Source organism: Vanacampus margaritifer, chromosome 3 (genome assembly GCF_051991255.1).
Source record: "Vanacampus margaritifer isolate UIUO_Vmar chromosome 3, RoL_Vmar_1.0, whole genome shotgun sequence".
Lineage (NCBI taxonomy): Eukaryota > Metazoa > Chordata > Actinopteri > Syngnathiformes > Syngnathidae > Vanacampus > Vanacampus margaritifer.
In genome coordinates, this window is record NC_135434.1 from 20619108 (window position 1) to 20632047 (window position 12940).

Below are 12940 nucleotides of genomic sequence, written 5' to 3' on the forward strand. Positions count from 1 at the left end.
TTGGCGCATACTTTGGAAAATATAGCCCATATAATACACTGTGACTTTTCAGACTATGGACTAAGGTTGGGAAAGCTTTTGTGCTGAATGTACATGTATACTTGATTTGACCCTTTAATAATAATATAGCAATGGATTCTCATTTTTTTTTATGTTAACTAAAATATTTTAATTATAATAAATAAATTTTTGAAAACATTTTTTCATTTTGTATTTGCTTCTAATCAAACTATTTTGATTAAAATCATAATAAATAGATACATTTTAATTGAGCAATTTTAGGAGAAAATTGCAAAAGGAAAGATCATGTACTGTAAATATTGCCTGCGAGACATACTTTACCTATCCCTGGTATAGAGTCTCATCGACTGACTTTTTAGTCACTTTTCATGCATCATTGGCTGGTGTTCAAGTCAATCTTTATACTCAGAAACAATAAGAGGTTGGTCTATACAACAACTGACTTTTTAAATGTAGTTGGCTACGAGACCCCCTCACGCCTCACAACCATTCTCTTGTTGGTAAACTTCACTCCGCTCACACTACTGTAACACTGATACAGAGTAAACAATGTTTTGTACCACCATAGCCAGCCAACATTACATTCTATTCCTTTTCTCTGTTGCAGTAGAATCTACATGGGCAACTTAAATTGATGTAGGGGGCCACAATTTTTTTTATCAGCCCTATTGAGGGGAGGCCACATAGGACCATATACTTCCTAACCAGATTGATGACAAAAATGCTATTATTTTAACTTATTCACTGCCATTGACGGCTATAGACATAAAAATAATCATTTGAACTATTTCGATTAGTTTAACATTTTCTTGCCACTTTTGTTAACAAGAGAATGAAAAAAAATTATATTGTACATTTACAACAGATACAAAATTTGTGATTAATCGTGGGCTAACTATTGAAGTCATGCAGTTAATTACCATCAAAAATTTAAATCGCCTGACACTATTTAAAAAAGAAAAGATTATTAAAAATTAGGGACGTCAGGCGATCGTAATTAATCGCATGACTTTACTAGTTAACTCACTATTAATCACAAATTTTATATCTGTTCTAAATGTACAATAAAAAAAATTCTAGGTTTTCATGCTCTTGTTAACAAAAGTGGATAATAGAATCCAATCTAATAGAAATAGTTCAAATGAATTTGTTATGTCTATAGCCGTCAATGGCAGTGAATGAGTTAATTATGGACAAAATAAGAGTCTACATTTGTTTTTATTGAATCAATGTACATCACACAGTATTTTAAGATATTTCATACGGATCAGCCCGCAAGAACAAAGGGTTTGAAAAATCCCAAAATAACCACCTGTGATTTTTCCGAGTTTGAAGGGCAGTCGTGCATAAATATTACCATTAAAGGATGGCACAAGACTATTATACAACATGCAGCTCGCCACTTGCCAATTCCTGTCCTACAGTGAGCAGTAACACTGGTGCAATTTTTTGTTTAACTGCTCTGGATCGTTAAAAAAGGGGCTGGGCTCTCCGACTATTAAACAGCATAGAGCCAAAGAAGTGTTTCTAAAACCTTTTACAGCAAGCATATGTTTCAACTACAGACACCCCATAAATAATTTCATATCTACAAATGAAAAAGTAAGTGGTGTGCCGCTCAGAAGAGGAAGAAACTTCAAAAAGATCAATAGCAATGAAGTAGTTTTAAATGTTTATTCTACCTATTTCTGTCATTCTGCAGTCCATCAACTACCATGCCGGACATACCTAAAGATTAAAACTCTACAAGAGCTTGGGAGGCAAACAATGCTTTCTGTAGGATCTGAATGAAGTGTGACTGAATGGATGGACTATGAAAAGGAGGAAACAGATGTGGAAGCTGAAGATTAGATTCCTGTCAGGCCTGCTCATGCAAAGCTCTGCTCTCAGACTGCCGATTGATTGACTGGTACCGCATGCCAACACTCACTACTGCTCTTATTATTCACAAATAGAGTGCAAAAAGTGCTGAACAAAGGTTATTTCTACGTTTCCATTCATCTAACCAAGTGTGCCCCTTAAGTGTGATGAAAAAAATTACAACAGCATTTTTTCCCCCAGATCGTTACTCACTAAGTGGACTTTCAAAGTGTAGCAATAAATAACAAATTTAGTGCGTTTTCTACTATGCAACACAATCTTGTTATACAGTAGATGCAGATAAAGCCTGGATGGTATTATCTCAACTAATCCACGACTAAAAGATTATTTTATCAACAGTTATTTCACCCCCCTCCCCATACTTTTTGTTGTCATGCTGTGGCATTATAAATAAGTCTGCCTCAATGTGTTGTAATTTTAATCTCAGTGGCCAACACAAACTGTTAGAAAGCCAAATGCAGTAACACCATGGACAGTATGGATGTGCCAAAGATGGCCTCAGTTCTCATTGAAAGTTGCCCAAATGACACCAGGAAGTCTGCTGGTAGCTGAAAAAAAGAAGAAGTCTGTCTGCATATGTCCTTTGCATCACAACTTCCATTTATTTACTTGTAGACATCAAATAATAAACTGCAGCTTGTAATGTGAAAGCTAAACTTATTAAAGACAAGGCTAGCCTGAGACCAACGTAATGGACTCTTGTGTGTGTTTGACAATAGTGGGACATGGCCTAGTTTGGATGTGCACTGCTCCCCGGGGTGTTCCATTATGCTCAAATCAATCCTCTCGGCCTTTAACTGCGAAATGAAGGAGCAACCGAGTAAAGTCTTAATCCTCACCCTTGAACCATCTGCTGTGGGATGAACCTTTGTGAACACTTAAGTGAGCTCCACCAATTCTGATACTGGCATAAAATGACGTGCTAAAGAATTGTCGAGCACACGTAACATTCCCTTATTTTCTATTCAAATAGAAATCATAGCACAATCGGCCCAAATGAGCTTGCAAATGAGGCCATTTTGTCTATGCAAATGCAACGCACCACTTAGACTTTTAAAGCTGCAGTCCAAACTCCCTGCACAAGCCACAAACACCATATGCTTGCCTCAGACTCAAGCATTGACCTTACGACTGCAAAACCAGCGGGGCTGCAGATCGACTGTGTTCAGTTGTTCCTGTATCCGACAAACAATACGGTAAACAGTTGAGTTGTTGAAGTTCCCAAACAAGGGCACATAGCAGCCATTATTCAAGAGCATCCAACTCGAGAATTGCGAATCTGTATTTGATGGAAGCCAGAGGGCAAACGCAGCTGCAAATCATCTTCTAATGCATGCAATTGACAGGGAGAAATCACAATTAGCCATTTGACTTTTTGGATAAGACTGGATAATGTTTCCTTAATGTTTTGAGTCTGGATGCCTTCATTGGCATTTCATTTACTGGTTGAACCAATACACCATATAACCAAAACATGATAGTACACTTGCATCATACTAAGGGATAGATCTAATATCCACCCATCCATTCTATGAACCACTTACACTGTATCTGTATCTAGTGTTGGTCAAAAACTACATACACATATCATTATGTGGTAAATATATACAACACTGCAAATTACCACAATTTAAACAAAGTCTAACTCTGACAACATCAACCCAAATGAACATTCTAATCGTTGTTAGCAACCTGACTAAAGTGTTGTGGTGATGCTGTGTGCAAGGGTCTCAGATACTGTATGATAATGATGCAGAGATGTTGGAATTTTCGAAGCAGTCTTGTCCATCCTTGATTTACACTGACTCAAAAAGAGCAGAAGTTTAAATGACTAAAACCTCAGTCGAAACGCAGTAAACCCGTTCATTATATCCAACATTGGCTGGTGGTGTGAGGAGGTATATTATGACTCTTCAAACACTGTCAGTGACTATGGTAACCATTCTAAATATGAAGCTTTAATGTGGTGGCCTGTTGAGCCAATCCAACAATTTGAATTCAAGATAAAATAAAGCAGTTTTTCCCCCAATTAAAAGTGAGTTTGTGAGGCCTAGCTGGAGCATGGAACTCATGTATGACGGCTGCTCTCTCTAACTTGCGAGGCTTTATAGCAAGTTTGTCTTCCACATACAGTATAAAGTCTGAATGGCCACTGAGCAGGCTTTTGCAAACCACCCTCGAAAGCGCAATGCAATGCGCCACTGTGACAGATACACTCCATTGAATTATTTCCGCCCTAGTGATTGAAATCCACGCGTGCAAACCTCGACACATGCATACACGGAAAGGGAAAACGCGACGTGCAACTTACGTGAAAACGAAAAATAAAGTAGTCGATCCCACAAGGAGAGTGGCTGCTGTGGACACCGGGATGTATTTGGTGGGTTTAAATCTCTTTCCAGCGCTGGTGGGCATTCTGTAATTTCCACATTCCTTAATTGTTTATCCCGGGTGCAATAGCATGTAGAGAAAATTTGATCCAGTGTCGCCTTTCTGGTGCTATTTGAGGTACAACGAGTCCGGTCTTTGCTAACGTTGAAGCTGCATAGATCCTTGGAGACAGGATCAGCTTAGTGACTGAAAACCTGGAAATCCCACCCTTCCAATCCAGCCCACTGGTGAGGTCACTGGACCGCTAGAAAAGGTGGAGCCTACATTCAAGCGTCTTCAAGAACCAGGCGGGCGGCGCTGTGGCCTGCATTCCAGGAGAGAAACAGAAAAAAACGTGTATGTTTTATGCAAAGAGCTATTCAAAAGTCAATTCAGAAGCTAAAATAATTTTACAAAGAACAGATGAGTTAGATCATTGCTTCGTCTTTAACAGGACAGATTAAGAAATAACTGCAATTCGTCTAGTTCATCCATGTTTCGTTTGATTTTAGTGGAAATAAAGGACACTACTTTATTTATTCCTAAATAGATAAATGTAAATAATTCTCAGACGTTTGCTGTAGTTTCTACCAGAATTGCTGTAAATGGTTTGGATGGGAGCGCCATCAAGTGGTCATTTAGTATACTAAATGTGTGAACGCTGAATGCCCCCCGCCCCCGCCCCCGCACACACACACACACACACACACACACACACACACACGCACACACACACACACACACACACACACACACACACACACAAAAATCATACTTTTACGCGTATTACATTTTCCAAAGTTTGGATGAAAGTCATACTTGTTGAAAATAATTTATCTCATCCTTCCACATTTACAACAGTAATACAGTAATTCAATCCATTCAATCTTCAATCTGTTTTGCTCGGGAGTCGGAGACATCTTTGTAACTATTTTTCCACATTCCCCAAATTCCCAGTCTTTATCATTCCACATTTTTTCATGACAAAATCAACATAAATTAATATTTTACACATTTTCCTCCGCCTTCCACATTGTTCAGATCACATCTTGGGGACTATTTAATGACGTCACTGACAACCCTATTCCCACATTTCCGCGCCCTTCAAAATTAATAATCCATTCAAACCATACACTGTACGGCAAGTCTCATATTCGACATTTCAACAATACCACATCATTTCAGTGTAGTTTAAGTGTAGTTTAACTGTGTCAACTGAAACTCATTTTGGTCGCAGTTCCATCAAAGGGCAGTTCTAAATGTAAATTCACGTCATATAATGCACATTGCACAATTTGATAAATAACTAATTTTGAATTCCAAAATCAAGGAAAAGTAAGAGTTTTGGGAACAGAACATGCTTGCAAATTTGCAATTTTGATTCAGATTTGAAATATTGCGTAAATTATTTGCTTCGGCGGACCATATGTTATAATGTAAATTATGTGTATTTATATTATTACAGATTATGTGGCGGCATTAAGACTGACACTGTAGCCTACTTGAAGTTATAAACTAGTGTTGTTGTTTTAAACCAGTGGGTAGTTACACGAATCTGGTATGACCCAGATCGGTTGCCGTACTGCGTAATAGCAACCTGCTAAAGATTAGCGTTTCTATCTCGTGCGCCTGCCGTATTTTTAGTTTATGTGTCACGACTGTCTTGTGGGTGATATTGACGTGATGGGTGGTCATTTTGACATTGATCCTAATTGCTAATCTAATTTATCTAGAACATATTTTGTCGTAGGGGAACGTTGGACGCAATTAACGAGACGACAGTTCAATTCAGCTAATTTGCTAGCACTCGATAGCAGCTAACAAGATGTCTTACAGGAAAACTCTCAAACTGATTTGTGGTTTCGCCGGAGGTTCTGCCGCCCTGGTGCTGGCGGCTGCCGCTGCCGACTCTCGCGGTTATCTCGGAGAGAGAAAGGCTGAGGCAGGCGGTCGCTGGTCCAAACTTTCCGTTCTTCAAGCCGCGCAGCCGGCGCGGACAGCAGTGAGCATCACGCCAGTCCCGACAGGACACGCGTGGGACGTCAACTGGGACAAGTAAGATCGTGTCATATTGTGCCTGTATCCTTCACCACTGGGGTTGAGTTAGCCATTTCGTCGTGGTTTTGGAATGTGTAGTGAGTACACGAGGTGTCAGAAAGGTTGTAAGACTGTGTCAGGAAATATATTAGTCCCAAACTTTTCATCCATCTTGAAAAGTAGTGAACAAGTTACAATGTCGCTGGAAAAATCAAATGTGCCCATGATGCTTTTCACGATAGAGAAAATGATTTTGTGTTAGATTTTCGTTATAAGACAATCCAAAATTAAACTTTATGTTTGTGTTCTATTGGTGTAAATCCAGTTTTGTCATTGCTGAAGTCCGTGATTCTCAACTGCTGGGTCAGAACCCAAAAGTGAGCCTCTTGGGTAGTAAAAATTTATAGGAGGTCCTTATTTGACAGTTTTAGGGTTCCTAATGAAGTGTGCTCTGAAAGGCACTTCAAGCATGTTAAATGTGTAGTTACTAGTTAAGTTTAAAAATATGATATATACGACGGCGTATTAGGGCCACGTATAAATATTTTTTTTATAGGGCGGGGGCAATATTCCGAGAGAAAAAAACTCGCAAATTTGCCACTTTATAAAATTATAATATACCTGATCAGCTGACTAACACTATCCAATCAGATGCTAGCATACCATAGGTAAATGCAAGAGCAGCAGAATCGACACATCAATTTAGATACTTGTACAAAAAAATACCAAAATGTATGAATGTGTAAATAATAATTCTGGAAACATAAATGTACACGTAAATATACATTTTAACAAATTAACTTGAATGCTTGATTGTCCGGGTGTGGATATTCGCAAAGCGAGGCGTCTTTGTCGCTGGCCAGTGGCCGTACACAACGGTTCAAAGTAAACTTATGGTTAATCTATGCTAAAGCTATCTTCTTATTCGGAAGCCCGACCGAAAAGTATTGTCACAAACAGCCGAGTAGTACGCTACGTGTATTTCTCGTAAATTTTTTAAAATTTTGTTTCGCAATAGTGGCAAATTTGCCACTTTAAAAACTTGTAAATTTGCAAGTTAATAAAGTGGCAAATTTGCACAAACATTTCTCTGAATATTGCCCCCGCCCTCTAAAAAGTATATATTTATACGTGGCCCTAATACGCTGTCGCAGATATAATATACATTTATTTTTAAAGGCTATTACAGATTCTTATTCTTAACTTCTGTGAAAGTGAGTTGCAAAATGGGAAAATGCGGGTCTCGCGTGACAACAGTTAAATGACTGATTTTAGTCAACCCTCTGTGACAAAGCCACTTTTTATCCAAGATCCCCAATGTTTTGCAGGAGAGAACCGTCGATGCAGTCCAATGGCAAGAAGAATGAGAGTGTGACCGAAGATCCCAGCTCAGAGCAGGACAACGGCAAACCTAAAGCCACACGCAACATCCTCCTCATCAGACATTCGCAGTACAACCTGAGCGGGAGCAGCGACAAAGAGCGCATCCTCACTCCCTTGGGTATGCACCTTGTCTGTTGGGATCAAAACGCATCAATAATCACATACTCTCACAGGCACAGGAGATGCAAGGGGAAAAATGCAAACATCCTCCAACTCTGAAAACGGTGAAGCTACTGTGCTCACGAATAGTAATTCAATTTGAGGCACTTAAGTTTTTTTTGCTTGTTTGAGTTTTTCTTTTACAAGGCCTCAAATGCATGGCTGCATCACTAAACACTGGCCACAACTTGAGGTAATCATGCACAACCTATTGAGTCCAAAAATAAAAGAAATGTTAAAAAAAAAAGGAAGAAAATTGAGCCCAAAAATACAAGATTTTTATTGTATTTTGTTTTACAGAAATTTGTGCCCATTGAGTCCAAAACACAAGAAATGTTTAAGAAAAAAACAAAAGAAAGACATTTGCATCCCCACTAGTCTAAACATGGCATTCTGATTAATGCATTTGTTGAATATGAATTACCAGCAAAGCAAAATCCACCTGTTTTTATCCATGTTAAAGGGCGGCCATTTTGTCACTTGCTGTCGACTTAAAATGACATCAGAGTTGTTCAGCGCTCGGGTAACGACCAATCACGGCTCACCTGCTTTTGGCGTTTGGTCACGTGACGTGCGCAAGGTGAGCCGTGACTGGTTGTTACCTGAACTCTGAGCAACTGTGATGTCATTTTCAGTCGACAGCAAGTGACAAAGTGGCCTCCCCAGGCTAAATAAAGACACGCTAATATAGTATTAGCTTCTGAGCCAAATCTTGATTAATAAAAAAAATAATAATAATAAACTGCCCACTACAAAAAAACAGGAGCATCATCATTCACCCAACGAATACTTCTAAAGTGAGCATTTTATTAGATTGAGTCAAATTTGTCCTCATGTGTCCTTTGCAAAATGTTCTAAGCAGGGTTGGGAGGGTTACTTTTAAAATGTATTCCGTTACAGTTACAAGTTACCTGCTAAAAAAATGTAGTTAGTACCATAATATTAAAGTAATGCAACTTGATTACTTTGGATGACTTTTGGATTACTCCAATACTGAGTATGCTCATGGAGACAAAATAAAAAATAAATATCACCACAATATATATTCTATACAATGTGCCCTTGCTATTTGCGGGGGGGTGATATGCAACCGGGCAGCCTACAAATAGCAAAAATCTTTGTGTAATTAAATAGCATGTAGGCTATTGATTGGTTGATTGATTGAGGTCCAAATGCTGTTTTCGAACTGTCACTGAAAGCATAGGTAGATAGATAGATAGATAGATAGATAGTCATCCAATGAGGATGACGATGTGTGACATCAACTGCCAAATTAACTTTTATCCCAGTCACAAGTTTAGCCGTGTATATATTGTGTATGATGTTTAAATAGTGAATTGGTGGGAGGAAGATTTGTTTGGAAGGTGTAACTCACATTATGGTTGTGGGCTAGCGGGCTAGCTAGCAAGAAGCTACAGCGCGTAGCATGCCGCTGGACTCTCAGTTCAAACTTTTGCTCCGAGTAAATTCCAGCGAATACCGGTCGCCATTTCCTCCTCCCGTCCGTGAAGCTTTTTTAAACTGCCTGCATGTGGAGGACGCAACGAGTCAGTTTGTTCGTTCCCACCTGTAGCAACGGTCCCACTCGCGTGGGCGTGCACACTCTACCCCCCCCCTCCATTTTTTATAAATGTACCTGTAATCTTATTACATGTTTTTCCTGTAACTGTAAGAGAATGCAGTTAGAAAAAGAAAAAAAAAAGTAATCTGATTACGTAACGGTGGTATGTATTCCGTTACTCCCCAAGCCTGGTTATAAGACGCGACTATGTTAACAAACAATGTCCTGTCTGCCACTTTTGTTTTTCCAATGACCTCCCATGTGCCTCTGCAGGTCGAGAGCAGGCCGAGTTGACGGGTCATCGTCTGTCAGCGTTGGGATTGAAATACGATGTTCTGATCCATTCCAGCATGGCCAGAGCCACAGAGACGGCGCACATCATCAGCAAGCACCTTTCAGGTACTCTCGCGGCGTCGCGTCATGCAGCTTTCCACACCTGCTCACCACCACCACCGCTTCGTCTTTTGACTAACGGGGTGTATCTTGTTCTCATCCACTTGATGTCTCCTGGGTTTAGGCGTCGATCTACTGAGCTGTGACTTGCTCCGAGAGGGCGCGCCCATCGAGCCAGTTCCGCCCGTCACTCATTGGAAGCCTGACGCTGTGGTGAGAGAAGCACCCGCCTCCTCCTCTGCCTTTGTTAGCGTTTCTGCTGCCTGTGTTTTTGTCCCTGTCATGCCAAAGTAGGCCAGAGCATCGGTAGGCCTGCAGCTGTAGCAGGAACCGACCACAGGAAGAGTGCCGTTACAAAATGACAATGTTTGATGCCTCCGTGTATTCCGTAAACCATTTTATGGACAGCCGATTTAAGAATTAAGTGGAACCTGATGCTGGTTGATTTTGAAGTTGTGCTAATTTTGTCGCAAGATTTAATTTGTTCAGGAAATGTGAAACATTCTGTACAGGCAGTATATTTGTTTTTTTTGGTCATTCCTAAATGTTGCGATTAGCAGAAGACACTTAAGACGGTACTATAATAAAACAAAAATAACTGACCTTGCAACAATCAAGAGGATCGAATAAAGAAACCTCCCGCCATACGTCAAGGTGTCTTTCAACCTCTCCTGCCGTCCTCCAGCAGTACCACGAAGACGGCGCTCGGATCGAGGCAGCCTTCCGCCGCTACATCCACCGGGCGGACCCCAAGCAGAAGGAGGACAGCTACGAGATCATCGTTTGCCACGCCAATGTCATCCGCTATTTTGTCTGCAGGTTTGTGTCATCTGCTGAGCTCGTCCAGTGTGGCTGTGCAGCTTGCTGAGACGTTAACGTTTTAATGTACGAGTATTACAATTAGAATGACATTCATAATCGTTATTATGCCTTATGTTTTTCAACGTAGGCGCACTAGCGGGTTTTTTGTACTGCGGTTGCTGTCTTCCAATATGTTAGCTTACCAACTCCTTTTTTGTTTTATGTTTTTTTTATTTTATTTTTTTACACTCGGGTTGCCATCTATCTGTATGTTAGCATACCAACTTTTCACGTTAGCTTTTGAGCTTTGTTTAAAAAAAATTTATACAGGGCAAAACGTAAAATCTTTCCTTTTTGACTCTTTCTGCACACAAGTTGCTGTTGTGTTAAATCTTAGCATGTTAGCATTGTATCAATTCTTGTTGGAAATACAACTACAGGGAAAATGTATAATTCTCACATATGTAGATGCCTCAGCACTTTCTCCACTGAGGTTAACATCTTAACAAGTAACTTAGCATTTGATTTATTGTCTTTTGCACTACTACCTGATCACAGGGCACAAAGTTGAATACTTATCTGTATTTGTGTGTTCTGTACTTAGGATGCTATTTTGCTGTATGTTGGCATGCTAACTTAGCATTTTTACAATAGTTATCATTGCCAGATTTAGCTTTTTGAGGCGCAATTTTAAAATAGTTCTACATTACAATAAGTAAAACAAAACTAGCAGTACATCCTTCACAAATTCACAAACAGAATAGCAACAGCTCTAGACCGTTCAATTGTACCTAATATAAAATCCGTAAGTGTTTCTGGCCATAGTTTGTTCTTTCCAGATTCAATCAGTTTTTTCTTGTTTGTAAAGGTGTCATCCTCTCTTCTCAGGGCCCTGCAGTTTCCACCTGAGGGCTGGTTACGCATGGGTTTGAACAACGGCAGCATAACGTGGCTCACCATTCGTCCCAGCGGTCGGGTGGCCCTCCGAACATTGGGCGACGCGGGATTCATGCCCCCGGACAAACTAAGCCGAACCTGATTAAGCAACACTGCACTTCCGGGACCAGAGTCGGGATGACGGTCTGCTCACAGGGTCAAAGCTCAGTTTTCTCCTTAAGTGTCTTCTGACGTTCAAGTGTTTGTTGTTAAACTGCCACCATATGTGAATGAGGCATTGTGGTGGCTGCTAGTTTTGTGATTAAGTTCATGCCAGACAACGGCAACAGAATGTTTTTATACGAGAGCAGTTTCCAAACCAAAATTGTTTTGTAGCTGTGAGCTTTGGAATCAAATAGGGTAGTTTTATTGTCCATGGAATCAGAGCAAACAATAGACTGAACAGTTCAACTTTATTGCTGTTTAAAAAATATATAAATTTAGAAAGAAGGCACAAGGAACTACGTGAATAAATATTCAAGTTCAACGTGCTACGTTGAAGCTCAAACACCCCAAAGTTCGCACACCAGGTTGGCATATCACATGAGCTGACAAAGTGTACGTCAGACCAGACTGATGATGTTGTACTCTTATATTTGTACTGTTGTGAGTTGATGCGTGCCGCGCTTTGTTTTTTCAATAAAGATGACTCAAAAAGCACTTCACTAGAACCCGTTTCCAATTGCTTGTGTGCAATGGCGATCCTGAACTGTCAAATATGGCATGGACTAGAAACCACCACTGCTTGCTTGTGTTTTGCCCTCTGGCCTTTTTGTCGATTTTTTGTAAAGAAGGGAAGACGAAATTTACTGAAAGTTACTGTTGCAGCTGCACCTGTTTATTCATCAGCGCAGTTAGTAGAAACTGGAACTGTTACTTGTGTGGTTGTTAGCTTGACTGTGATTGATAAATATGATCCTTCCTTAGCGATTGAATATTTTTGTGAAATTGAAGGCTGAGGTTTTTCAACGACTCTTTGAACCCTGATGGTTTTTTGGCTAATGGCACACTGCAGTGGATGTTGAGTAGGTCGGTCGGGGCTTTGACTCGTGGTTCTTCCTATTAAGTGGTTTAATCGTTGTGTTCAGAACCAAGTTATTCACTAAACAGCAAGCGGTAAATCTTTGTATCTGATCCCTTGTATGCCAACGGATTCGATAATCAGCAAAATTGTTAATGTGATGCTAGATATTTATACACTCATAGTGGACTCGGCATAGGGCCTTGAGGGGCTCCTGTGTTCATTATGATGAGGATAAGTGTTGAAACAAACTAGACTAAGTGCAACTTCAGGAAAAATTGTGTGGGAAAGCTGAATGCTAATAGCTGAATGCATGTGGAATGCTTATGAAGTAAATTCAGGGATAAATTATGAAATTATGACCTCCTGGTTACTGG

The 12940-nt window shown here is 40.0% G+C and overlaps 2 protein-coding genes across 4 annotated transcripts in view; one reads left to right on the forward strand and one right to left on the reverse strand.

The window, feature by feature from the left end:
* The window catches only part of zdhhc8b (zDHHC palmitoyltransferase 8b), a 54119-nt gene extending 49540 nt beyond the window's left edge, over positions 1 to 4579 (reverse strand). Inside the window, exon 1 of one of the 2 annotated variants that reach the window (XM_077560268.1) lies at positions 4214 to 4579. In XM_077560268.1, coding sequence (XP_077416394.1) covers positions 4214 to 4317 — 104 coding nt within the window. In that variant the 5' untranslated portion in view covers positions 4318 to 4579. The remainder of the gene's footprint in view (positions 1 to 4213) is intronic. The other variant, XM_077560266.1, reaches the window with a different exon arrangement.
* Positions 4580 to 5828: 1249 nt separating this feature from the next.
* pgam5 (PGAM family member 5, serine/threonine protein phosphatase, mitochondrial) lies at positions 5829 to 12202 on the forward strand. 2 transcript variants are annotated; one of them, XM_077562542.1, is made up of 6 exons: positions 5829 to 6327; positions 7638 to 7810; positions 9686 to 9811; positions 9930 to 10018; positions 10491 to 10624; positions 11495 to 12202. In XM_077562542.1, exons 1-6 carry the CDS (start codon positions 6098 to 6100, stop codon positions 11643 to 11645), a joined length of 903 nt encoding a protein of 300 aa, XP_077418668.1. In that variant the 5' UTR covers positions 5829 to 6097; the 3' UTR covers positions 11646 to 12202. The 2 variants fall into 2 exon arrangements, with proteins under 2 accessions (XP_077418668.1, XP_077418669.1); XM_077562543.1 differs by having other exon boundaries at positions 10494 to 10624.
* The last annotated feature ends 738 nt before the right edge of the window (positions 12203 to 12940 follow it).

Excerpts from the sequence above, each read along its gene's own strand:
- pgam5 (XM_077562542.1), top strand. The coding sequence starts at position 6,098 with ATGTCTTACAGGAAAACTCTCAAACTGATTTGTGGTTTCGCCGGAGGT. Across the intron at positions 7,811-9,685 it reads GCGCATCCTCACTCCCTTGG|GTCGAGAGCAGGCCGAGTTG; the intron begins GTATGCACCTTG and ends GTGCCTCTGCAG. Across the intron at positions 9,812-9,929 it reads CATCAGCAAGCACCTTTCAG|GCGTCGATCTACTGAGCTGT; the intron begins GTACTCTCGCGG and ends TCCTGGGTTTAG.